Raw genomic sequence first — 27,983 nt, forward strand, 5'->3', positions numbered from 1 at the left:
GGAAGCGACAATATTTTTTGTTGTTTCTGGCCGTCGTAGGAGTTTTCATGGATTCCAGCTCACCGAGCAGGCTGGCCTCCTTGGATTTGTCAAGAATGGCAAATACGGACACATTCAGTGGAGTATATTAGATCCTGTCGCGATCGCGGTGAGGAACAGGAGCATAGCACTTTTTGTGCTCGTAGCGGGGTTTCTTCCCTTTTTGCTGATCGTCAGCGTCTCCTCTGCGATCAGTTCTCCTACCTTCTCCCCAACCAGACATACTGCTCGAAGCGCCGAGGTCGCAACGGCTGAATGCCGCCAATGAGTTTTCTATTAGGAGGTACTTCTCTGCAAGGTTGTAAAATCCTGTGAGGGAAACATCATCCTCTACTTGTAATTCTTTCCACAGGTCGGTTTGTAGGCGGACCCCGGCTATGATGAGAGTCCGAACAGACTCTTCAGGAGTGTGAGCCACCTTATTGAGTTCTTTATGGAAACAGTCAATGTAAGACTAGAGGGATTCATCCCTTTCTTGCCTTATGTTGCTGAGGTAGCTCAAAGGCATCAAAAATTTTTGATTTGTTTGAAAATACCTTAGGAACGTCGTGCTCATCTAAGGCCACGAACTGATCGATCCCGCTAGGAGCGACCTGAACCATCGCTTGGCGTGGGAGGTCAATGTCACTACTAGACAGCGGCATTTTGCCAAGTCTGAGACCTGGTGAAGCTCCATCAGGTCGTTAAATTCATATAGATGATCCTGTAGATCGGAATTTCCATCAAACGCCCGCATGTCTGGCATCTTGAATCCCGGTGAGAGCGGAGTGGCTAATACTTCGGGAAAGAAGGGGGACGCAAATGCGACCTGTCCCTGCTCATTTTGCTGAGCCCTTAGCCTGTCTAGAGCTCACTGCAGCTCCTCAATTTGCGGCAAGGGAGCCGCTTGGGGGTTGCTTTCACCCATGCGAGTTCGATTCTCGCGGTTACGATTGAGGAATGTCCAGAGGTCGAGTTCCTCTTCGCCTCGGCCGGCGGTTCCAGCCACTCTCGATACACGCTGACTAGAGGCATGTGATGGTGATGAAAGGTGTGGGGTATTCTCACGACCTTCGCGGTGGTAAGAACCGCCCCGCGAAGTGTGAGACCCTCTCACACGGTGACGACCAGGATTGCTTTGCTAACGGTGATCAGAATCACCCCGTCCAGCACTTTTATGGGTGTGTACCTGCAACGTGGCATGGGACAGCTCGAGCTACGTCTTTTCACCGAGTCTCAACAAGACTGGTATTCTGTTTGGGACGCGGTCAGTGTTTGCTGGTCCTTTGGAGCCCGTGGGCTTTCTTTTTGCCACTTGCTTACCCTTATGTCTACGCGCTGCAGTGCTCGCGACACGGGCTATCTCCCTTTGCCGCGCTTTCGGGCGACCTGTAGGCGTTTTTGGCGGTTGTACCACCGCAGCTGACTTAGATGGCGTGCCTTGGTCCAAACGGTCCAACCTTTGGTTGACCGTCTGGAGAGTATTATCGAACCTCTCCAGGTAGCTTCTTATAGCGGGGTCAAGCTGTGAGCTTGATGGGATATCTCTCACAGTATTTTGCGGGGTTGAAGGTTTTTTAGAAGAGGTATCACCCTGAACTTGGGGGGACCCCTCAGCGCCCTGATTGGTTTGCTCATGTTCTGGTTGGCAGGCCATTTGTTGCTGTAGAACCGGTAAGCTGGAGATTCTCCTGATGAAGGATGAACACTAAATCAGCCCTCCTTCTAGCGCCAAACTATTTATGCGTGATTTTTGCACCAACGAAACATACGTGTGGGATGCTGTGGTGGCCCGGAAGACACACGTGAATATAATGAATAAAGAGATAGTAAATGCAATTGGGACAGTTTTTAAAGTGGTTCGGATGCTAAGGTAGCAAGTCATACGTCCACTGATGCTTATATTGATGATAAGGGTCAGGTCGCTTTTAGCTGACTGACTTTATAGTAATATTGCAAGATATTGAATACAAAGAATTAGGGAAGACAGGATAGTTAATCAAGCATAAAATGTGCCAATCCCCTTCAATGAGAGATGAACTTCCAATTTATAGTGAGATGTAGTGAGGCAATGATCACTAAATCTGTAAGTTTGTGGGATTATCCGTGCAAATCCTTCTTTATGTCACATTGCCCACCTCCCAGAGTGATTTGCGTGATTTAGAGCAGGGATTGAACACGTGGGAGCACCACAACTCTTGGTTAGCTTGACGCGCACCCACTATCCTGACAGGAACAGACGGTGGTTGTCCCAATGATCTGACTTTTGTGGGCTGAGTGGACCTGAAGTAAGCCCTTGTATTTTTTGGGCATAACAATGTCTTTTAAGGGAAAGTAAAGATGTATAATTGTTGTTATCATAGCCTATAGTTATTTATTTTATTTTTCTTTATTTTCAATTGATAATCGAAGAGAAGATATCCATAAGCATATATAGATTCAATAGATCACAAATTAACAGAAAATTATGTTTATTTTCAATTGATAATCGAAGAGAAGATATCCATAAGCATATATAGATACAATATATCACGAATAATTCACTCAATATATCCATCTTTAGTTCATTAATTTAAATCCTGATAATTAATCACAGTTACAACAAAAAGATAATACCTATGAGCACATTATAATTAAAGCATTCCTGATTATTAGATTACTAAACAATAAGATCAAATCATGGAAGAAAGATCAAATTGATGTTCAATTAAAGGTAGCGAAAGAGTAAAAACACATTAAATAAATAAAATAAAAAAGTTATACAAATACCTTTGTCGAATTTTTTTCCATCTGCATTTATTTTAGTAATTTTGAAAGCATCTTGCATCTTTTTTGCGAATTTAGGCCTATAAATATGTAAAATTATAGAACAAAATAAAGATTACTTGAGAAAATCAGTTAGACATTATTACTGATTATCAAAATTTTAAGAATGGGCTTAATATAATTTATTAGGGTATCTTGTACTTGTTTGACAGTCAAGAAAGTTGAGGAAAAAGAGTAGAAACGAAACCCCTAGAGTTTCTTGGCAACCAAACAAAGAGAAAGAGAAGAGGCTAACCGAGGAAGAGTTCTGAATAAAGTTTGCAATTGAAAATCATTTTATCCTAATTGTAAAATGATAATAAGATTATAGCATAATTGTAAAAGGATTTAACCTAATTATTTTAACTCTATTCTAATTCTAAACTAATCCTAAGAACTATAGCTATCCCAAGCATAATTTAAAGTTATAAATAGGAATTATCAAATATAATTATAGCTCATACTTTCAGTTTAGCACACTGACAAAAAATCAAACCATGTTGCTCTTAAAGCTCTTCCGGTCCACGTTTCTTCTAAATTTGTCAAAGTTCTTTCAAGCCAAGAAATCCAAATGACCAACTGGGAAAAATATAATCTGTGTTTTTCCGTACTTGCTGCTTCTCTTCTACGGCTACTTCACAATCAATATGAGAATAATGGGGAAACCATTCGTAAACCACGTGGTTTCGATGCCCTTATGATTTCTGTCATGTTTTGCTTCACAGGTTCTTTTGGTGCGTCGTTGATCGGGAAGAAGCCACAGTTTGCAGCACTTCGCATGTTTTACTTTGTAATCTCAATGGTTTCGATGGCTTCAGCTTTGTCGATTTTGGCGTTCGCGTTGTTTTCTAAAGTTTCAGGTTGGTTTCTCTAGGAAGTATATTGTGGCAGAATAAATCACTTAGAAAAAATGGTCCTCTTCCTGAAGAAGGATTCTCAGAAATTACTTAAAAGGCCTAGTTCAATAGAATTACTTGAACTCTTTCTGTTATATGTAATATATTCAATATAATTTTGCTCTTCTGTTAAAAATTCAGACTGATCCAAAATTTTTGTTAATAGTTCTAGGAATTTGTTAAGATAGTTTTTTAGTTTTATGACTTGGGCTTGATTAAAATCTTGTGGTTCTGGGCCTAGTTAAAATCTAATTCTCTTTTATGATTCATGCATAAAATTTTCAGGGCTCTACAGCATCTTGGCTGTTGGCTTTAATCTACGTCGGTTTCAATAAATTTCATGGTTTTTCAGAATCAGGAAAGTAATCCTTTTGTATGACAGCTTCACCTTGTTGGTTGTCTTGTTCTTTTCATTCAAATCTGATAGAATTCTGAAAGTTACTGAATTTTAAAACCAAATAACCTATCACAAATAATCTTTGAGGTAATTCATCCAATACTTGGTGTGCTAATAATCTTTGTGGTAATTCATCGAACACTTGGTGTGCAGATGCATTTGGTGCGTGGAAAAGCTAATCAAGAATCCTAGATTGTGACAACTGGCCAGTTCTTATACACCGGTGTGGCCGGATTGGCCACCGACGAGTGAACCCAGATCCTGCCAATGACGGTTAGCCGACGTACACGCTGGCCAAATTTTTATTCTTCTCTGATTTTTTTAAAAAGTTAAATAAATAAAAGATTGAAATTGAAGAAAGAGGTTTAAATACCAATTTCCAAGTTGGTGAAGGTAATTGTGATGCGTCTGTAATTTATAGGTATAACCGTATAAGTAATAGTATTCCTATAATAGATTTTATGCAAACTATTGAGAATGCCGTTTTACCGTTAAAAATAATGTCTTAGTTTTAGCAATGGGTGGGAAAATGCTTTTTTCAAACTTTTTGGGTGAAAAATATTTACGCCAAACCTTGGGTTGGGACTTGGGAAATTGTCATTCTCCCTTTATATAACCCTTTAAATTAAAAAAATAATTATATTATTCATACTAAACTGAAACCTATTTATTTTATATATATTGGTTTGTGATAGAATTAAATCAAAATTTACGTACTATAATTTATATACGTATTGACTTGTAGTATTGAAGGACTCCCTCAAAGATTAAACACTCTGAAATTCTTTTGAAATAAGAAAACAATTTTAAACTAAACAAAATTTTATTTTCCACAAGTTTTGACTTTTTATTTAAGTAGACCTCTCATGATAATTTAAGCCATATATATTGACAGAATGGCAATTCCTATAACACTTTTACCATCCATGTGAACCTCACGCCAAAAACATCCGAACTGAGAGAATCTCCACGAAGAAGAAGATGCTAATGCAAGCTTCACTTCAGATTTCTTGAAAGCAAACAAGAAATTCAAGAACAAAAGCCACTGCATTAAGCCTCTCTATTAAAACTGCACAGCCAAATACATTAAAACCAAGATCAAAGAAAGCACAGCCACCATAATATGCCCTAGATTGTACTGTCAACAAGTTCTGGATCTCTCGCCGGGAAACAATCTCACCAGTGTTTTTTCAAATTGGGTGGATGTACTTTGTGATAGTTATGTTCAGAGTTTCAGAGGAGTTATTGCCCCTAATGGGAAGTGCGGAGTTGTTGATGAACGTGTGGTGGGAGTGTGAAGAAAAGAATGTCCAAACTGTAAGGAACTAAATCTCGCCAGCGGGAACGATGCAAGGTGTCTTGTCGTGGATACTGGACACTGTATGAGCTTCACCAGGGCTTGTAAATCTATCAAATGCAGGTTTAACATGAAAATACTTCTCCATATTTTGAGGTTAAAAACCTTTTTTTTTTTTTTTTTTTTTTTTTGAGTTGTGTTTGATCTTCTCCCATAAGTTATTTTTACACTTTTGTGGTGACTGGTGAGAGTTTCAAAATATTTCTATTATATTTTATAACTTTATTTGATCTGTTCTTGTATATTAATTTTTTTATATAAATTATTATTAAAAAGCTTTTTTTTTATTTTTTATAAATTAATACTAAAAACTCTTTTACACCCTCCCAAATAGTAGTCTTCCTAACACTCTCACTCTCCAACAGGGTAAAATAACTCTTTCAACTTACGTCTTATTGACAACCTCCTTTAAGCTTGAAGTGACTTCACCCGAAAGTGTCATAATTTTGAAGGACCTTACAAACTTACCCATAGGAATATAATCAAGCTTAATACATGTTTCCCCAACGTCTCATTGAATTAACAATTTTCCCATAGTGTTATAAAACGACAATTTTCCCCTATTGCAATGTTCGTTAGTTAGGGTCGCTATTTTACTTGATGGATGAAGGTGAAATGTTTAATTAGACGACAAACCCTAAGAATGCTAATAACGGGGGAGAATGTTATATAATGAAAATTTAGGGGGGAATGGTACTATCACTCATAATTAAGGAAATGTGAAATTAGTAATGGGCCTATAGGCCGAAGGTATAAGATTGGCGTTGGCCCAATCTCTTTGACCCAGGATTAATTTCTTTCAGATGCCGGACTGCTTTTGCATGAATGTGGGAAAGCTATAAGGGAATGGGAATGCCGCGGCTATCGGCATGATTTTTATTGGCTGCTCAGCTCTTTGTTCTAATTATTTACTAGCTGTTTTTCTTATTTCGAGCCCTTGTAATATTCTGAATTGAATTGAAAAAAGGTTAAGCCAATAGTTCTCTCTCTTCTTTAAAACAGCAAGCATTCTACTGATCAAACTACAGAAAGTCTTTGCTTCACGATTGAGTTAATAACAATTTCCTTCGATTTGGGGTGCATTATATATTAATTACTACAATTTTCTGCCTTGACTCTGGGGCAGCGGAAATAAGAAACGGCTCAATTAGCAACTGCTCACGATGTTAAGTATCAAGTGATAAATATAATTTTTAATCCTAGTCAACACAAAATCAGACTTGGGTTAGGATAAAAAGAGTTCTAGTCCGAAATTTAGATAATTATGTATTCCTAAACCGAATAGATTCTTATGGATTCAGAAAACTAGGAAGAGCCCTATATACGTAACGATTCTTAAAAAATAACAAGTTGGCCACGAAAAATTCCATAAGATTACCATGGGAAACTCACTGCAAAACCAGTGAAAACCAGAGAATCTCCAACAAGAAACACAGAAGAAGATGCTAATGGAACTTCACCTGTGGATTTGCATCGAACCCATGTCCCACAATAAAATTCAAGAACAAGAACCTTTGTGGTCACCCTTTCTGTCTAGACTGCATAGCCAAATATATCGATTCAAGATCGAGATCATACGGCAAATATTCAATGCCCTTTACTGCCAACAATTTTTAGATCCTGTCCGTGTAGACTATAATCTCACAAAGTGTTTTTTCAAAGTGGTGTGATCTTCTCTGCGATAATTATGTTCTAGGTTTTGAAAGAGCTATTGCCCTGGTACGAATTGCATGGAGTGTGTGAACGATTGTGGTGGGACTGTGAGAAGATTAAGTGTCCAAACTGTAAGCGATTATTCGTTTTCAGTGTAAGTTGGCATGGCATACAGGGTATGGATGTGCAGAAAGTAGAAATATGAGGGATCGGAATGATATCTTGTTTGGCCAGCTTGTTGAGAGAAATACATGGACTAGATGTCCTGGTTGTGGACACTGTATTGAGCTTCGCGAGGGCTGTAAATCTGTCAAATGCAGGTTTTTATCTGAAACTTTCTCTTCTTCTTGTACAAATAATTAAGAATTAACTTTTATTAACGAGAGTTTCAAGTTTGAATTTAAAAAATTCCATAAGATATTGACTAATTATTAGTTCGAATTTCAATGTGAGGTTTAATTTTTGTTTGTTTTATTAATTTAATTATTTTTTGGTTGCAGATGTAATACTTGGTTTTGTTACAAATGTGGGAAAAAGCTTTATACTCCTTTGTTTATATGCAAATGCAGCCAAAACCCTTGTCGTTGCTGGCATGTCACCTCTACTATCGGCTTATTTATAATTGTTATACCTCTAATAATTTATATTGCTGCTGTTACTTCCTGAGATTAATTCTCCAATCTTGTAAGTTGGCATGGCATGCAGAGTATGGATGTGCAGAAAGTAGAATCATTCTGAAAGTATTGTAAATTTCTCAAAGAATGAAAGAATGTATTCTACATTATGTCCTAATACATGAAAAAAATCTCAAATCTCTTGTTTGAGGTTCAATGCAACCTATTACTAATCTACATTATGTCATGTCAAAAGTACGTACAAAAATTTTGTAGCTTTTTAAAGAAAGAAGAAATCCCAAACTTATTTAAATATATCCAATGCAAAGATCAAGATGGGGAGGAATGTTGTGCAAGTTGCAGCAGTGAACCAAAGGTTCAGATCATCGCTCAAAGTCATCCCTGTCATCCCCACAAAACAAAATCCGAGGGCAGTACAGCCGACACCGTTAATGATTCTCGCAGCATGTCTAGGCCTTCTGCCACAAACTAAGATACCGTAGAAGCAACACAGAAACGCTATAAGATTGCAAATGGTAGCAAATTGCTTGAAAATTTTGGCTTTATGTAATGAACTACTTCCACCAGACCCTTGTGTGAAGAGACCGGGAGCTAATTTGGCAGCCACAACGAGTGTCGCCTCTGCCAATCTAGTACGATTTAATAGTGGTTCTGCTCCCTCATTTTCAGGCTGAAAGAAGGCCCTTGCTCTCTCAAGAAATGATGCATTTCTCTGTCGTTTGAAATCTGAATTTGGAGGCACATGGGTGGAAGTCTCCTTCTCCAGATCAGATAAGGACGCCGTTGTGCTCTTAAGCAGCAATTCCAATTCGCTCAATCCAATCTTAAAATATTCTCTTTCTCTCTCAGTATCAGATGACACCCCATTATTCGAACAGCTTGCTTCATTATATGAAAAGTTGGCTTCATCCGAGCTGCGAGCAAGCGGTGTGGCGCAAACTTCGTTCGTTGTAGAGTTAGACCAAGCATATACGTACACCACATTGGGGAGAGGATGGGAAGCTGCATCAACTTCTAATTCCTTCAAAATATCATTACAAAGCGGTTTGAGTAAGTGTTCCTGGGGAATATCCAAAAGCGATGGTACCTCTAGTCCTAAGGCTTTGATTTGGTCTTGGTCTGCCTCAAAAAAGCACCTCGAAATTATTCTGGGAGACAAACCCTTCAGAGTGTAACCTGTCTCAGCAGTGGTAATCATGTATCTTACACCCTCTTCAGAACGACATGGTACTTTTAACTTGCCCAGTGGCACTGCGTATCTCCTACTAAACTCACAGAACTCACAACCGCATACAGATTCAGGACTTCGTCCCTCATAGCTGGACTTTGGACATTTCTTTTTGCGAAGTGAAAGGTATTCAAAAACAATTTTAGGTTGTGAGCGAGCAAGTTGAAGCATCCAAGGATTGAGCAAAGTTGACTTAGAAAGAAAATTTTAAGCTTTAGACGAGCTAAAACCATGAATCTGGCGTTGTGCCGAGTAGCTTTCATCATGAGGAAGACTTAGTGTAGGGTGACCAGGAAGATGAAGTATTTTTGCTAAAGCATGGATATACATATCCGAAAGATAATCCTAAGAAAAGAATTAAAATTAGTATATAGGATTTATCAAAGATGACTATAAGCTCATGGGCTCACTTTAGCACACTGACAGAGAATCAAACCATATAACATTAAGCCTATCAAGCAAGCATCCAAGCTACATCATAATAAAGAACTAATGGAAGAATCAAGAAATTAACTATGTGGACAATGAGTAAAAAGACTATATATTTTCAGAAAGAGATTATTAAAGCCTTAAAAAATTAGTGTAGGAAACAAAAGATCATGAGAAAAATTAGAAAAGCAGAGCACTTTTTACCTCGAGATTTTCTTGCCCGGAGAATGGAACTGATCTTGGGCTTAAGCCCTCAATAGACCGAAATAACCTGTGATCAGCCGTTTTCTTGAAAGATACACTGTTGTGATAAGCGGCAGCCCAGATTTTCTTGAAAATATTCTTGAAACCTGGTGTCAAGAAGTGTCCTGGGTTGGGCAAATTCCAAATTGATGGAACTTGTAAACCAGCTGCTGTGATCTGATCCTTATGTGCGTGAGAAAAGCACCTTGAGATTACCGTCGAACACAGACCCGTCAGCGTATACCCTTTGTCACCGGTGGTGACCAAGAACCTGTTACCAGTTGCATTTGATCCAAGATTAATCTCTTTCAGGCTCTCTAAAATCTTGAGTTCCAAATCATATTTCTTTGCAAACCAACGGAACCCCGACGCCGATAATAGTGGTTCTTTAAGTTCAAGGACTTCACGATAGTCACTGACCATCTCAGGTTTTAACGAAAGAAATTGCAGCTCCCAATCAAGAAGCAATGTTGTCCGACTGAGATAAGTATTAGCACCAGATTGGGCAGGCTGGAAAAGAGCTTTGAAATGATCCATCCTAAGGAACTTCTGAAAAACAGAAAGTCGGAGAAGTTAAATGGTCACCGAGCATTTAACCAAAACACAAGAAGAAATTAGCAGGTAAGGTTCTCTTTGGTAGTAAATATGTAAAAATAACTTTACTGAAAATTTAGGCCTGTAAATATGTAAAAATTATAGAACAAAATAAAGATTACTTGAGAAAATCGGTTAGACGTTATTATTGACTATCAAATTAAATATTAAGAATGGGCTCAATATAATTTATTAGGGTATCTTGTACTTGTTTGGCAGTCAAGAAAGTTGAGGAAAAAGAGTAGAAACGAAACCCCTGGAGTTTCTTGGCAAAAAACAGAGAGAAAGAGAAGAGGTAAACGTGGAAGAGTTCTGAATAAATCCGCAGTTGAAAATCAAAATGAATTAGAGTCCCAAACCCTGTTCTCTACGTACCCGTTGTAAGATTAATGCTGGATGCTTAAGTGTATGAATTTCATTTGACGAGCATTAAATAGGAAAGGCTAAACTCCCCTATTTTGAAAAATAATAGTTACCTCCCTTTAACGTCTACTAAAACAGTTTCGCGTAGACCCCACTTTTAAAAAAATGACAGTTACCTCCCTCCTAATACCTAACGTCTACTAAAAGAGTAAGGGAGTTGGTGTTTAATCTTTTAAACTAATGAGATCCATGGGTATTCAGCAAACCTGAAGGGCTTATATCACTTACCCAATAGGAATATAATCAAGTTAATACATACTTCCCCATGTCTCACTGAATTAACAATTTTCCAACAGATTTAGAAAATAGCAATTCCCCCCTTTTGTCAATGTTTCGTATTTTACTTGATGGATCAAGGTGAAATGTGCAAATTGAAGACAAAAAACCCTAACAGAATACATAATGACTGGGGAGAAATTGTTACATAATGAAACTTTAGGGGGAAATAGAATGTGCTCATAATAATAAGGGAAAAGTGAAATTGTATAGGCCTATAGGCCAAGTGATATATGAATTGGCCCAATTCTTTTGACCCAAGATTAATTTCGCAAGAGTCTGTTTGGGTTGTACACAGTGTTGTTAATAATTAAGGACAGAACTTTTATTTAAATAAAACAAATATAATTTTAATTTATGATCAAAATTCAAACAATTTAATTTAATGTTCTAATTGCCTAATTCAAATCTAATAATATATTTATTCTATATAGAAGGATATAAGACAATCCTAAAAGGACTCTAATTACCTTTTCAAATCTAATAAGATATTTAATCCTAATTATAAAATGAATAAGATAATTAATCCTACTCTCATAAGATAAGCATAATTTTAAAGGATTTGACCTAATTATTTAAATCTATTCTAATTCTAAACTAATCCTAAAAATTATGATATCGAAGCATAATTTAAAGTTATAAATAGGAATTATCAATATAATTATAGCTTATACTTTCAGTTTAGCACACTGACAAAAAATCAAACCATATTGCTCTTAACAGCTCTCCACACGTTTCTTCTAAATTTATCGAAGTTCTTAAGCAAGAAATCCAAATGACCAATTGGGAAAAATATAATCTGTGTTTTTCCGTACTGTGGCTTCTCTTCTACGGCTACTTTGCGATCAATATGAGAATAATGGAGAAACCGTTCGTAAACATGTGGGTTCGATGCCCTTAGATTTCTGTCATGTTCTGCTTCACAGGTTCTTTTGGTGCGTCATTGATCGGGAACAAGCCATAGTTTGCAGCACTTCGCATGTTTTACTTTGTAATCTCAATGGTTTCGATGGCTTCAGCTTTGTCGATTTTGGCTTCGCTTTTGTTTCCAAAGTTTCAGGTTCATTTCTCTAGGAGAAGATCACTTAGAAAAACTGGTCCTCTTCTTGAAGAAGAATTCTCTGAAATTACTTAAAGGCCTAGTTTAATAGAATTACTGAAGTCTTTTGTGATATGTAATATATTCAATATAATTTCGCTCTTCTGTTAAAAATTTAGACTGATCTGAAATTTCTGTTAATAGTTCTAGGAATTTGTTGAGATAGTTTTTAGATTCATGACCTGGGTTTGATTAAAATCTTGGTTCTGGACCTAGTTGAAATTATATATTCTCTTTTATGATTCATGCATCAAGTTTTCAAGGCTTACAGCATCTTGGCTGTTGGCTTTAATTATGTCGTTTTCAATAAATTCCATGGTTTTTCAGAATCAGATAGTATTCCTTTGTGACAGCTTCACCTTGTTGGAGGTCTTGTTCTTTCATTCAAAATGATAATTGTGAAAGTTTCCGAATTTTAAAACCAATAACCTATCACAAATAACTTTGAGGTAATTCATCAATACTTGGTGTGCCAATAATCTTCATGGCAATTCAACAAACACTTGGTGTGTAGATGCATTGGTTCATGGAAAAGCGAATCAAGAATTGCAGATTTTGACGACGGCCAATTCTTATACATGGTGTGGCCGGACGGCCACGAGAGTGAACCCAATCCTGCCAACGACGGTTAGCAATGTACACATTGGCCAAATTTTATTCTTTGATTTTTTTTTTTTTAAAAGTTAAATAAAAAAAGATTGAAATGAAGAAAGGGTTTAAATGCTAATTTCCAAGTTGGTGAAGGTAATTGTGATGTGTTTGTAATTTAGGGTTAAAATACTATTACTACTAAATAGATTTTATGCAAACTATTGAGAATGCGCTTTAGCGTTAAAAATAATGTCTTAGTTTTAGCAATGGGTGGGAAATGTTTTTTTTTCAAACTTTTTGGGTGATAAATTATTTAAGCCAAACCTTGGGTTGGGAAATTGTCTCTCCCTTTATAAACCCTTTAAATTAAAAAAATAATTAATGTGCCATAAATGGCGCATATTCAAGGCGAAGCAAATATTAAAATATACCTTAATTACATAATTATAATGATAAATGATAAATATACATGTTATCTTTTTTAGTAAAGAAAATTAGACAAAATATAATTTTTAAATAACAAAATAAATTATACTTTAAAAATTTAAAGCTTTTCAACATATATGTATATAGAAAACCAAAGAATTTGAAATATCACCTTGGTATTACATTATTCATACTAAACTGAAACCTATTATCATATGTTTATGGTTTGTGATAGAATTAAATCAAAATTTACGTATATAATTTATATACGTATTGACTTGTAGTATGAAGGACTCCCTCAAGATTAAACACTCTGAAATTCTTTTGAAATAAGAAAACAATTTTAAACTAAACAAAATTTTATTTTCCACATAAGTTTGACTTTTTATTAAGTAGGCCTCTCATGATAAGTTAAGCCATATATATTGAGAGAATGGCAAAATTCCTGTGACAATTTTACCACCCATGTGAAACACTGCAAAAAACATCCGAACGAGAGAATCTCCATGAAGAAGATGATGCTAATGCAAGCTTCGCTTGCGAGATTTGCTTGAACGCAAACAAGAAATTCAAGAACAAAAGCCACTACATCAACCCTCTCTGTTAAAATTGCACAGCCAAATACATTAAAACAGATCAAGGAAAACACAGCCAGCATAAAAAGCCTTGGATTGTAGTGTCAACAAGTTCTGGATCCTCTCGCCGAAGGGGAAACAATCTCACCAAGTATTTTTTCAAATGGTGTGATGTACTCTATGATAGTTATGTTTAGAGTTGAGAGGAGTTATTGCCCATAATGGGACATGCAGGGAGTTGGTGATGAACGAGTGTGGTGGAGTGTGAAGAAAAGTGAATGTCCAAACTGTAAGGAACTAAATCTCGCTGGCGGGGAAATAATGGACAAGGTGTCCTAGTCGTGGATACTAGACACTGTATTGAGCTTCATGAGGGCTGTAATCTATCAGGGTTAACATGAAAATACTTATCCATATTTTGAGGAATTAAGGAGCCTATTTTTTTTTTTTTGGTAGTTGTAAGTTTGATCTTCTCCATAAGTTATTTTTACACTTATTTGTGGTGAGAGTTTCAAAAATACCCTAATATTTTAAAACTTATTTGATCTGTTCTTGTGATATTAATTTTTCTTTTATATAATTAATATTAAATAGCTTTTTTTTCTTTTTTTTTTAAATAAATTAATACTAAAAAACTCTTTTACACTCATCCCAAATAGTAGTCTTCCTAACACTCTCACTTTCCAATAACTGTAAAAATAACTCTTTTAACTTACGTCTTATTGATCAAAATCAGTTGATCATTTGAAGTTAATCGATTTTAATTTAATTTATAGGATTGAACCAATAGAACAAGCTAAGAAAGCAATAACAAGCATCTAAATTCCTTCCACACACAAAAACACTAGAGGGAGAGATAGGGATGAGAGCAAAGACTCTCCATATAGAGCTTTTTCATTTTGACAATTTGAACTCACAGTCAATGCATCCATCATATACTTTTCTTGCCACATACCAGAAGTTTAGTACATTACATTGCCTACAACGGTCTCAAGATCCATCAACCCGACGACAAACTGAATGATGATATAACACGACAACAATATCGATATAACTCAATTTAGTGATTGAGTTATACAACTTCATTACAACAAACAACAGAAGTTTGGAGGTTAAAGAGAGATGTACGGTATGGTAATCGAGCAGGGTTTCACAACTTCCTCATTAGGAAAAACCAAAGCAATCAAAATGTGAAATAAAGAAAACCGCTAAGTCACTTAGGCTTTACGAAATCCATTTCTCTTTGAAATCTGGATTTGACATACATAAATCTCATATCTCGTATATCAAATGAGCACTGTAACTAGACATGAACAAAATCATAAACACAAAGTAAATTGTTTTGGGTATGGATTCCTACGCTTTCAGTGTTTTCCCGGAGCCTTCATCTGATATCTTGTAGAGATTCCCATGCATAATGTATTCAAACTTGTCAGCAAGAGATTTCCTCCCACCCTGGAATAAAAGAGTACAATCGATTATATGGATATAATAACAACTATAACACATAAATAGGGAAACAGAGGACAGATATCAAAGTTCAAAACGACAATCATGCATACAATTTGAGGAGTTTTAAGATATTATTTGCAAGAATTAATATTACGGTCAATGGTTTCTCTTATTCTCCAATATCAAACCACTTAAATGATCAGGATAAATCAGTCAGCCTCCATTATCTCTTCAAATCCTCAACCTCTAAACAATCTTCTTTCCATCTTTTATATCAGAAAACTATATTCTTTCCTCAATGTCTTCTAACATGTTTTGCTGAAACTTTCTTTAGGTTAACTCAGTGCTTCAATACTAGTCCCTTCAGATGGAACAGTTAAAGAAGGCTGATGTACAGTCGGAGAACAAAAAAGCCAATAATATCATTATGCAAATGAGATGCTAAAATCCAACTCGGAAGCAAGAGTTGAACATCTTGAACATGTAGACTCTTCTCTAAAACTTAAACTTGCACATAACTTTGTAGGTTAAACACGTTTTGCAAGCATGTAAAACATTTTGCATAATTCATGAAGGGAGGAGGAACATTGCAAATTCCTAAAAGAGACAGCATGATTAATGCACTTTGACAATTATTCAGAGATGCTCATGTGAAAAGTAGAAAGACAAGTATAATCAATTTCCATAAACATGAGGCCACCTATTAGTAAAAACCAAAGAAGATAATTAGAGACTTCGCACAATTATTATACCCAAGCTAATTCTTTTCAACAGCTATAACATTGCTTGAGAAGACAAAAACACAAAAAATCCTTATAGCAATGAACTCAATACCACATAATATTACAAGAGTAAACCAACCTAAGTATAATAGCCAGTATCTGGTGTTCCATCCAGATTTAATGTGTGAGCCAATGCCAAAGCAAATTTATCACCTACACGCATAGGATATATCTCTACGTTCACATCCAGCAGCATGTACATGTCACAGTTCTGACTCAGTGCTTCAATGCGAGAAACTGCATACCACAACAAAACATAAACCTCAAAGGTCCAAAATAAAACTAACAAATCAAATAGAAATTAAAAGGTTCATTGAACATCTGGTAGAAACAACCAGCATAAAACTAAGGAGATTCCAGGGCAGAAAAACAATACATTATTCCTAGAATAATCACTTGATGATAATGTAGCTAATACTAGTATAACTCAAGTTGCATATTGTACACATATAAATAATATCTTAACCTAAAAAAAACAGCTATTAGTCTCTGTTCTTGATAGGCAATGTAAAAGCACCAGAGACATGTATGGAAATGCTATTCTATTAAACATTTTTGATAAAAAGTGATACACAAAAGCACCAAAAGAACTTTTTGAATTATAAAGTGCTTATTTTAATCCCAAAGATGTAACTGGAATTAACAGATTTTGTAATGACAGTGTTAGATGGCAGCACTAAATTTCCAATTGGTGCCAAACATAAAAAACAGCATCACATAAAAAAGCACCAACAAATATTAGCCGGTAAGGTTACTTTATACAGTTCCAGAGACACTCTCTCTCAGCCCCTTATTTTCTTTTTCTCCAGAACAAAAAATAATATGCGAACCATAGCCTTCCGGTAACATTAATCGTTACCGGGCTTCTCCTAAATAACTTCAAACATGGATACTGCACTACGTAGCATAACTTAGAGATAAAAGACTATCACATCAGACTTTTACTTGCAAAAACATTTGTTCTCTTTACTGAATATGAAAGCATTAAAAATAGGACACTTCCCACTCGCCATTACAATATTTTCACCTTCACCTTCACCTTCACCATCACCATCAACAAATAAATAAATAATAGAAGAAAAACACCACTGAAACTAACAAAGAATTCAACCACAATAATAAAATACTTTCCTAGGAGCTTTCTCTTCTCAGACAAGCCTATTTTCGAAAACAAATTGCCCAGTGCCACAAGGTTTTCTTCAACAGCAGACCCATTTAAAGGAAGAGCGACAGACAAAACAGCAAACAATGACTCAAACAATAAATAACATCTAACAACCAAGTTATCACCCACTTCATTAAACTTCGTTCACAACTTTGTTTTACAAAATTTCAAACAAATAACAATTCTAGCACTAAGAACTTCAAGAAACAAGCAGGCCTTAACAGTGAGCTGAAGCAAAAAAAAAAAAAAAAAAAAAAAAAAATCATTAAAGTAGCCATTATCAAGTATTTATGCTTAAAACCCATGTTTTGTTCTATAGTATTGAAGCTAGTGAATGGAGAGAAAATTTAACTCTCCGGCCATCCCAAGTTTCCATTTAACAAAATGACCTTGAAAATGTTTTTCATTTTTTTTTTTTTTTAATTTAGAGAAGCTGGTGTGCCATAGTTAGGATTCATTAAACACATAAAATCGGTTAAAATGAAAAGATTAAAACATATGTGGGCCGAATCTAAATAATGAAAGTTTTTAAAATTTGAAATTTATCAAAACAAGCCCCACCTATTCACCTCACTTAATCGAAATTCATTATGACAAAAAGCTATTTCTTGAACCAAAGGGAGACACTGTGATTTTCCGATCGACCCTGCAAATTTGCACACCATATTCAATCCTAAAATCAATTTTTTGAACCCTAAACGGAATACAGTCGCCGATTTCTAGGCGATACAGTCGTGATTTCCAAGCGATACAATCGTGATTTTCGATCGATTTCTTGAATCCTAAAATTGATTCCTGAACCCTAAACGGAATCTATGCGATTTTCGGCGATACAGTCAACATTTCTGATTGAAACTGCAAATTTTGACACCAAATTCAATCCAAAACCATGGCTGACACTCACAGTGAGGAGGAAAAAACAACGCCACTTCAAATCCTAGATTTTGATGGCGCAAGCAGTTCAATGGCTGCTTCGGTGGATCATCCGATCAGTGAAGGTGGTTCATAGGCAGAGGAGACGATGGCGGCACAACAACGGAGAGAAGAATCGCAAAACGGTTCTAAAGACGAGGAGTCAGGCGAGGAGGAGGAGTCCGGCAAGAATTCAAGCCAGAAGGAGTCTTCCAGGGATCATAGATATAAGATTGCTTAAGCAATCTTTTGTATCACTTAAGAGATTCTTTTAGTTTACTCTTAGTCGCTTAAGCGATTTCAGATCGCTTAAACGATCTTACACAAGGCAGAGTCAAGATCTCTTAAGCAATCCGAAATCGTTTAAGTGACCACATTGGTAATTTTTTGTTGCTAATATCTTGTTTATTAGTTGTTTTGGTTTATTTTTGTTGCTGACATTTTGTTTATATCGATTGTGCAGATTGTGCGGACTGTAAACTATAGAGACTACGAGTTAGACCTTGTAAGCGATAAGGTACCCTACTTTCCTGCAAGGGTGACGGTCAAGTCAAGTTGGGATGTTTTTGACAGAATAAAGGACATTTTAGGTGGAATGAGGCATGGTACAAGAGATTTTTGTCGCACTTGTTTCAATTGGTTTTTAAGCACCGGAACAAATTGGAAAAAGGCATTTTGGGGGCAGGGAATGCATTACATGTTGCTGCACTCAGTAAAATGCAATAAAAAAAAAAAAAAGAAATGTTGTTTGTGGTGGATGAAAAGCCACTACGTTTTGGGATGATGGAATATGCCTTGGTGACGGGCTTGGGATGTGGGGAAGTGCCAGATAAGGAGGCAGATGCAATAAGGAAGAGTCCGGGAGCCATAAGGTTTCATAAGAAGGTTTTGCAGGGGGCAAAATCTATTACAGGACAGATTTTAGAGCAGAGGCTAGAAAGAGTTGAATTTAATGATAAAGAGAAGATAAAAGTGTGCTTGGTTTTGTTTTTACATTTGATCTTATTGGCTGGTGACTCAACAAAAGCTGTTGAGAAAGATTGGTTGTTGTTTGCAAGCAACTTGAAGTTCTTTAATTCTTATCCATGGGGTCCATGGGGACGTATATCATTTGAGCGAACCAGCAACAGCCTGAAAAAACTAGACATGGCGTTAAAGCAGTCCCAATGGGTTGGGAAGAATAAACCAAGCATGTACAATTTGTTTGGCTTCCCATGGGCAATGCAGGTAAATATTAATAGCTTTTTGTTATATTTTTTTGTAATATATGTGTTTGAATTATGATATGGACTGTTTTTTTACAATGTAGGCTTGGATATATGAGGTCATCCCTGTCTTCACTAAGGCGGGGGGGGGGGGGGGGGGGGGGGGGGGGGGGGGGGGGAGAAGGAGGAGTAACAGTTTGGATGTGCAACAACAATTCCTAGGATGTTATGGTGGCATATCGAGAGGTGTATCCATTCAGATTACGAACAAATAGATATGAGATTCAAGCGGCTGGGGTAAGGATTAGCTTTGAACATGCGTTGCTTTAAAATGTTGCTTCAATCTGATTGATTTTATTTTTTATTCAGGGAGGTTGTTCGTCCCTTCTCACTGTTATGGGGATGAAGCGGAATAGGACTATATCACATCTTTCAAAGCACTGGAGGATGCAAGGGATGAACGGATAGACCACCTGATGCGGGACCTTAAAGGGGTCACGCATGTGACGGCAGTTGTAGGGCCACTACTTGACAACGTAGTTGATGCCAAGGATGATGAAGCTCCAATCGGCTGGAGGCCCGAGGAGGAGGAGGAGGTTCGTATGCCTTAGCAAATCGGTACAACAAGTACCGGTTTGCCGAGACATTGGTGTTGGGATAATGAGGTGGTTGACCTCATAAACGACCTGTTTCAGAGTTTTACAACAGCCGTTTATGACAGATTTGACAAGATGGAAGAGCGTATGAAAAGGGTGGAGGAGAAAGTGGATAAGCTAGCAAAGAAAGTTGGTACAGTGGAGGAGGAAGTTGGTGGAGAATTAAAAGCGGTTGAAGTGCAAACTAGGCTGAAAAGAGAGAGCTGAAAAAGCAAGTTTGTGAAATCGCCTTACATGGCAGTGACACAGGTAAAGAAGAGGAAAATTAAGAAACAAATGGAGGAAGAACCAGAAATGGAGGAGGTTAAGGAGGTTGGTGGAGAAAGTGGGGTGGTGATAATGGAGGAGGGCGAGGTGGGAGGCGAAGGAAGCGGGGATGTAAAAATGAAGGAAGGGGGAGGAAATGGGCAAGCGAAAATAAACTCAAATGTCGATTTGTATAGGCCAATAGAGGAAAAGAAAAAACTCTTCTATGCCTATTACAATAGATTAGAAAGTAATGGCCATATAAAGTGTAAGACAGGGGATTATTCCCGGGAATGGTTTGAAAAGTTGTTGAAGATGGGCACGTGACTTAAGGACTCGGTGAGTTATTTTCGCTTAATTTTCCTTATTTTTGCCTATGTTTTCTATACTTATCTTGTTATTTTTATTTGATGCAGCACATCGATGAGATATTGGCACTGATGAGGCTACGACAGACTAGTGATGGTGATCTATTGTATCTCGACTGTGCCATCACCGATGTGGCGTTTGGCCAAATGCTTGTTTCGACATATCGCACTTTAATTAAAAATGTCGTTGCTAGTAGTGAAGCAAAAGGAGCGAAGCGAAAAAGATTGGCCCCAGAACAGTTGGACTGCATCCTTGATGATTTTCAGTTTGATGACAGGATTATGCAGTATGTACGGGAGAATCGGCCAAATATGGCCATGGTTGGGCCTTTGTTAAAAGAGGTACTGCATCATCCTCGCTAAACAGATGCACTAGATAGCAGTCATCGTGCATCTAAAGGAAGGGTTGCTGCAGATCCTTGACTGCAACCCAACTATTTATCGAGACAGGTAGTTGGAGGTCGAGTTGGAGCCACTGTCCAAGTTGTTCCCTTGGTTGTTGCGTGCCAGTGGGATGTTTGGGCACTTGGGTGATCAAGTAGTAACTGGAAAGTGGCCACTTAAGCGCTCTACGGATCCAATAAATGAGTCAAGGTAAATTTTGTAGAAAACTAACTTACATAATACAATTGTTCTATAAGTTTATTCTAATGCTAATGTCTTCTTCCTATTATATTGTTGAATGTGAGGCATATGCCCTGAAATTTATTCAGTTTGACATGACCAACACCCCGATGGATGGCTTGAATGACGAAACAATGAGAGACTATCGGGAGCGCTGGGTTGTCGACAGCTTCCATAGGCAGATGGATCCGTTTTGAGTGACCAGAACCATTGTAAAGAATTGGATCTGACATTTGGGAATGGGATTTTCTAGGACATTAATTCAAAGATAAAAACAATCAAATCAAATATCTCCATCTAAAGCAAATTGCTAGATAAGATATAGATAATAAAGCTTCTAAAGAACGTAATAGATCCTAGGTCTTTGATTTTAAATCTGATTGGTTAACTTGTTATTTTGTAGTTGTTGGTCTTGTTGGATAGAAAAGAGTTGTCTTTGAAGCAAAGAGTATCATGTTGAATTTATCTGGTGCATGTTCTGTTTCTAGTTATTTCTGTAATTATTTGCCTTATAACTTTTAATTTGATATCTCCTTTCAGGTCTCCTTCTGTTTCTCGAATCCGAGCCAAAATGCTATATGCAACGACTAAGGACAGGTTCAGGAGGGCTTTGGAGTGCATTCACTATGAAATCTAGGCAACTGACCCAACTGAGATGGATCTTGAGGTGCTCAGAGAGCGTGCACACTGATTAACTCAAGGCAAAGGGCTTTGCATCTTTAAGAGACAACAATGGGGCTTTTGGCATTCTAAAGGATCAATCTTTCCTGCTTCAATTAGTTGCTGGATTTGCACGATTTTTTATACATAGTACATATAGTTTGTGCCTGCAGAATCATTGTAAAGAATTGGATCTGACATTTGGGAGATATTTTTGTTTGTCCATATAAGATATCTCATTAGCAGTTTGAATTTACTATGTGTGGTGTGATCATTTGCTTCACCCAAGTTGGATAATGGTTTTTTAGCGTTTTGTTTCATTTTGTGTATCACTACAACGTGTGATACACTGGTGTGATTATTTGATTCACCACAGTTGGGGCTAATGGTTAGCTTGTCCAAATATTTCGATATTTACCACATCCCATGCCTATTTTTTATTTTGTGTTTTGATAAACAGGTTACATTGATGTCTCTTATATTTTGATTTGTGATGAATTATATTGATATAAATTACTTAATTTTGTGACACAAATTTTTTTCGGATTTGGGAGGGAAATGAGTGATGTACAAATGATTCCCAATCACAATCATTTTGAAATTAATTAACTTAAATACAGGCATGATACCAAACAATTATGTATATGATCGACCACATATATCTCTTAAACGACCAAGACTTTTCCAGAAATGATCACTTAAGCGATCTCAAATCACTTAAGCGACCAAGAGTCTATTACGAAGCATTGCTTAAGCGATACATAAGATCGCTTAAGCGATTACCCATCTGGGTAGATGTTCATTCTGCCTCGGAAAATATCTCTTAAGCGATCCCAAATCACTTAAGCAACAAAAACTCTTTTAGGAAGAATCGCTTAAGCGATCATAGAACTGGGCAGATATTCATTTTGCCTCAGACAAGATCACTTAAGCGACTGAGAGTCTTTTATGAAAATCACTTAAGCGATACAAATGGATTGCTTAAGCGATCATAGATCTGGGCAGATTCATTCTGCCTCGGACAAGATCGCTTAAGCGATCTCAAATAGCTTAAGCGACCAAGAGTCTTTAACAAAAATTATTTAATCGATACAAATGGATCGCTTAAGCGATTTTCAATCTGGGCTTCTGCTGTGGACTAGATCGCTTAAGTGATTACCAATCGCTTAAGCGACCAGGAGTAAAAGCAAAGAATCACTTAAGCGATACAGACGGATCGCTTAAGCGACCAGACTAAAAGCAAAGAATCTCTTAAGCGATACAGACGGATCGCTTTCTGTATCGCTTAAGCAACCAGAGTAAAAGCAAAGAATCACTTAAACGATCCTATGTATTCGGATATTATTTATTGTATTTCAGAGCATCGATTAAGCGATTAATGCTATGCTAAACATATAGGGTTTACGATTCGTTCAGTGGACCATGACCATTATCATATTTATATTAAACATATAGTTCTTTTACGTCAGTATGAAACATATAAGGTGTAGAATGTTTACGTCTATGCTAAACATATAGGGTTTACGATTCGTTTAGTGGACCATGACCGTTATTATATTTATAAGGTAACCATGGAATCTTAGTGAACATATGTTCTTCTTCTTTGTTTAGAACATAAATGGTGCATTTGGTTGAATATTCCTATAAATATTACAAATCCTATTCCCAAAATATTTCTTTGTTTAATTATTTAGGAAATAATAGTATTTTTTTTTATTAATATTAGACCCATTAAGTGAATTAATTTCATTAATACCATCTGAAAAAGTTTAAAAATTAACAAAAACACCCCCACCCACCCAACTTCCCAGATTCCAACTACCACTGACAACTACAAATGACCGAAAATGACAGGTAATTCATAATTGTGACCTTTTCCGGCCAGATCCAGTGTGGATTTGGCCGGAAAACGCCATATTTGGCCGTCATCCACTTTAAAAGAAATGGCCAACGTTGACGGTCAATGACGGCCAAATCTTAGGCATCGTTGACAAACAACGAAGGCCATATATTTGGCCATTGCAGACGGCTAGATGTGGACTTTTTCATCTGTCGACGGCCACATCTAGCCTTGATCTGGCCTTTTTCGGCCACATATGTGGTCGATCTGGCCAGAAAAGGCCATATCGATGCTCTATCCGCCAGATCCGACCACTGTGCATCGTAACGCCCTTTCCCAATAAGATTTCAATGGTGGTGGCTGGAATCCGGCACCGTGGGTAGGTGGGGGTGTATTTGTTAAATTTTAAAATTTTTCCTGTCCATATTTTGATATTAATAAAATTAAGGGGTCTAAAAGTAATAAAAAATATAAACTAATATTTAATAAATAATTAAACAAACAAATATTTTGGGAATATTTAAAATATTCCCAAAATATTTGCTTAAGCGATTCTGCCTAGGACATGATTGCTTACGCGATCTGAAATAGCCTAATGTTCCACTCAACGAATCTTAAACCCTATATGTTTAGGATAGATGTAAACATTCTGCACCTTTTATGTTTTATACTGACGTAAAAAAACTATATATTTAATATAAATATAATAACGGTCATGGTCTACTGAACGAATCGTAAACCCTATATGTTAAGAGTTCGAGCAATAAAATGGCTTCACAGTTGTGATATGGATAAACAGGAAGATGGTGAAATGTTTAGAGCATTGATAAATATTAAACTCTTTTGAGATTCTTCTTGGTCTGATTTTAAAAGAGTTATTATTTTAAGGAGTAAACGAAGTTTGAAAGACTAATCAACGGATTGTTTGTGCAGATAGTTTTGCACAGTTACAGCTCCGTATGATTCGTTCAATAAAGAATACTTTATTGCCAACAACTAACAATTTTATGTATAGAGTTGTAACTGTGCAAAACCATTTGCACAAAAAATATGTTTAATAGTCAAAGGAACTTCGTTTACACAGGGTCGCTTAAGCGATCGTAGATATCGCTTAAGCGATTCTTTTCTTTTTAACTTTGTCGATTAAGCGATCGTAGATATCGCTTAAGTGATCATGTGATTGGCAGAATCAAATCTATCCATGTGCATGATCGCTTAAGCAATCCGTGATATAGCTTAAGCGATTCTTGTCTTTTTCACTTGGTCGATTAAGCGATCGTAGATATCGCTTAAGCGATCATGTGATTGGCAGAAGCAAATCTGCCCAGGTGCATAATCGATTAAGCGATCTGTGATATAGCTTAAGCGATTCTTGTCTTTTTCACTTGGTCGATTAAGCGATCGTAGATCACTTAAGTGATCATGTGATAGGCAGAATCAAATCTGCCCAGGTGCATAATCGCTTAAGCGATTCTTGTCTTTTTCACTTGGTTGATTAAGTGATCGTAGATCGCTTAAGTAATCATGTGATGGGCAGAATCAATATCTGCCCAAGTGCACGATTACTTAAGCGATCCGTGATATCGCTTAAGCGATCCGGTTTGAAAAACCCTTTGTCGTTTAAGCGATACACTTAGTCACTTAAGCAATCATGGGCAATATATACTTTTCCAGCTTTTCTCCTGAATTTTGACAAACTAAAATTACCAACACGTATTAATTCCATACTTTCTCCTCAATTTGACAACCTAATTCCAAACTAAAATCACCAACAAATATTTAGGCCATGTAACAAGAATACTAAATATAAAGAATGATTTATTAAAGGTAACAATAAAATTTAAAACATCAATAATTGAAAACAATAACTCATCAATGGTTGGCCTTGGCAACTCCTTGAATTTCATCCTTCTTCGAACCTAAATTTTTTGATCTGCATGTGATTGCTTCTGGCAACTGCTTCTCTTATGGCTAGGTTGCTTGCAAATTGAGCACTTATTCATCTTCTGGGGAACCTCAGAGGTTGATGGAATATGCTTAACTCTTTTTCTCCCCTTTGCTATCTTCTTGAATGGCGGATGGATGATAATGTCAGCCAACTCTGGTGACATTACCCACTGCTCTTCTGGAGGCACTAGATATATTGTTTCTGAATAAGCTAGGATGTAGTGATTTGCCATATAGAGAGGGGAGCAAAGTTCCATGTAAATTCTTGAACCAAAATCCAGCTTCCGTTGGTGTTTCAATGCTGCTAGTGCATGAGGACAAGGTAAACGTTGAATGTCAAGCACTTTACAATTGCAAGTTTTATTAACAAGGTTAACTACAAAATCCGAACCATAGCCACACACAGTGAACTCTTGAGCATTAAGAGGATAGGCAAACAGTGCATTTGACAGTTCCATAGTTCTCACAATAATTTTTCAGCTTACAAAACAAGGGTTGTAGTAAAATTATCTAACTCCGTACGACGCTCATAGAACCATCGTGACAATGTTCTCTGGATTGCATCAGAAAGTGCAACTATTGGAAACTCTCTTTCTATTAATAACTTCGAATTTATGGACTCCACTATATTCGTGGTCATGACATCAAACCTTCTTCTAGGAAAGTAAGCTCTACTCCATCGCTCAAAACCAGCATCTTCCTCAAGATACTTAGCAACTCTATCATCCTTGATTCGGATTTGTTGGAAGTGCTCCTCGAGCTCATCAACCCAATAAGCTTTTGATGCCATGTAGTATGTCTGAAGAAGGCCAGCACACTCAAACTTCTGTTTTATGTTCTCACCAAGGTGCCTCATACAAAATCCGTGATGTGCTTGACGGTAAATAATGGCAATCCCCTTCTTTATAGAGTTGTGCCTATCGGATATTATGCACAACTCGTCACTGTCAGGCACTATCGTACGTAATTGCTAGAAAAACCAAGTCCACGACTTGTCATTCTCAGAGTCAACTACACACCATGCAACAGGATATGTGTGATTCTCGCTGTCCTGTGCTGTGGTGACCAACAATATACCTCCATACTTTCTCATTAGAAAGCAACCATCAACAGCCAACACCTTTCTCATGTTTACAAAACCCCTTATAGCAGAACCGTAAGCAAAAAAAAAAATATATATTTAAACATCATATTCTTGTCCCACTTCAAAGCCGTCTTGCTACCTTGGTTTGTTAACTCAAGCATATAACGGTATGCTTCTAATACTGCGTACACATACTCTGGCGTGCCCCTCACAAAGTCTTGTGCATGTTGTCTCCCTTTCCAGCATTTCCAGTAACTAACAGCACATCCCAACTCTATGCGTACAAGTCTCTGAATGTCTTTAGGAGATGGACATTTCCCTTCAACGAATCGACTTTTGACAAATTATCCAATAACATCAGCTGACGCTCGTTGAAGTTCACCTGAAATATGTCCAAAACTACATGTGTGCTCACGGGTATATGTGCTAAGAATAAATTTTTCTGACTCCGCCAACCTTCTACAATAAACCCGCCACTTGCACTTTCAGTCACGACATGCAACCGTCACAACCAATGAATTTGACTTTTTGGTGATGAACTCAAAATTACCTCTCACGGCAACAAGTTTTAGCTTCCTCACCACTTCCTCTTTGTTGTCAAATAAATACCCTATGCACAACTCTGATCCATCCGTAAAAACATGAGCTGATTCACTACTCCCTCCAATTGCCCCCTCTGAACCTGCATAAACGACCATAGTGTTCTCTTCCTCACAATCTGATAATCCGTAAATTATACAGTTTTTATTTGATCTTTTTGTCGGATTTCAGGTACTTTCTAGTGCATTTTTACCTGAATTGGTGCTTAATTCTTTACTTTTCGTGTTTCAGGTTAAAATGGACTTTTTGAGCGAATAAAGACAAAATTGGATAGTTTTGACTCAGAATTGAGCGGATTTCAGAAGATAGGAGAGTTCCGGAGCAGGACAACGCATGATGAAGCTTGTTTCCAAGGTAGAGAGCCGAAAATCGAAGAATCGAACGAAGAGGCAAGCAGAGTGGCAGTTCTGTAAATTTCAGAACTTTTGAAGGAGCTTCGCCCCGGCGAAGAAATTGTCTTCGCCGCGGCGAAGTTAGGCAGAGACGATTTGGAATTTTCCATTCTTCGCCGCGGCGACAGTCAAATTATTCAGTTTTGTAAACGCACAGTTTCGTGTGTGCGTGTTTTTGGCTGGGTTTTTGGACTAAGTATAAAAGAAAAACTTAACTTTTTGCGAAGGGAGCTTGCGCTGTTAGGTTTAGCCGTCTTTTACATTTTCCTTAGAGAAAAAGCTTGAGTTTTTCGGATTGTAAAAGGGAAGATTCAGATTTTGACTAGAAGATTCATCTTTTGGGGAGATTTCTTATCTTTCATCTCAGTTTCATTATGTTTAACTTGTTTATTTCTATTTTTCGTT

General features: G+C 37.0%; 2 protein-coding genes across 2 annotated transcripts in view; both read right to left on the reverse strand.

Annotated features, from left to right (window-relative positions):
• The window catches only part of LOC116126030 (DNA-directed RNA polymerases II and V subunit 8A-like), a 97,994-nt gene that overhangs the window by 13,023 nt on the left and 56,988 nt on the right, over positions 1-27,983 (reverse strand). The window contains 2 exon segments of the mRNA XM_031411725.1: positions 15,006-15,100; positions 15,959-16,116. Of these exon segments, the coding sequence (XP_031267585.1) occupies positions 15,006-15,100; positions 15,959-16,116 (253 nt within the window).
• On the reverse strand, positions 8,666-10,205 carry LOC116126024. Its single transcript, XM_031411720.1, has 2 exons — positions 9,623-10,205; positions 8,666-9,334 (listed from the first exon to the last, which is right to left on the reverse strand). Exons 1-2 carry the CDS (start codon positions 10,196-10,198, stop codon positions 9,197-9,199), a joined length of 714 nt encoding a protein of 237 aa, XP_031267580.1. The 5' UTR covers positions 10,199-10,205; the 3' UTR covers positions 8,666-9,196.

The sequence above is a fragment of the Pistacia vera genome, unplaced genomic scaffold (assembly GCF_008641045.1).
Source record: "Pistacia vera cultivar Batoury unplaced genomic scaffold, PisVer_v2 Contig104, whole genome shotgun sequence".
Classification (NCBI taxonomy): domain Eukaryota; kingdom Viridiplantae; phylum Streptophyta; class Magnoliopsida; order Sapindales; family Anacardiaceae; genus Pistacia; species Pistacia vera.

Bases quoted from the DNA above. Each gene is read 5' to 3' on its own strand.
- LOC116126024 (XM_031411720.1), bottom strand. From the start codon at position 10,198: ATGGATCATTTCAAAGCTCTTTTCCAGCCTGCCCAATCTGGTGCTAAT. The intron at 9,335-9,622 runs GTAAAAAGTGCT...TTCTTTTCTTAG, and splicing joins CCGGGCAAGAAAATCTCGAG to GATTATCTTTCGGATATGTA.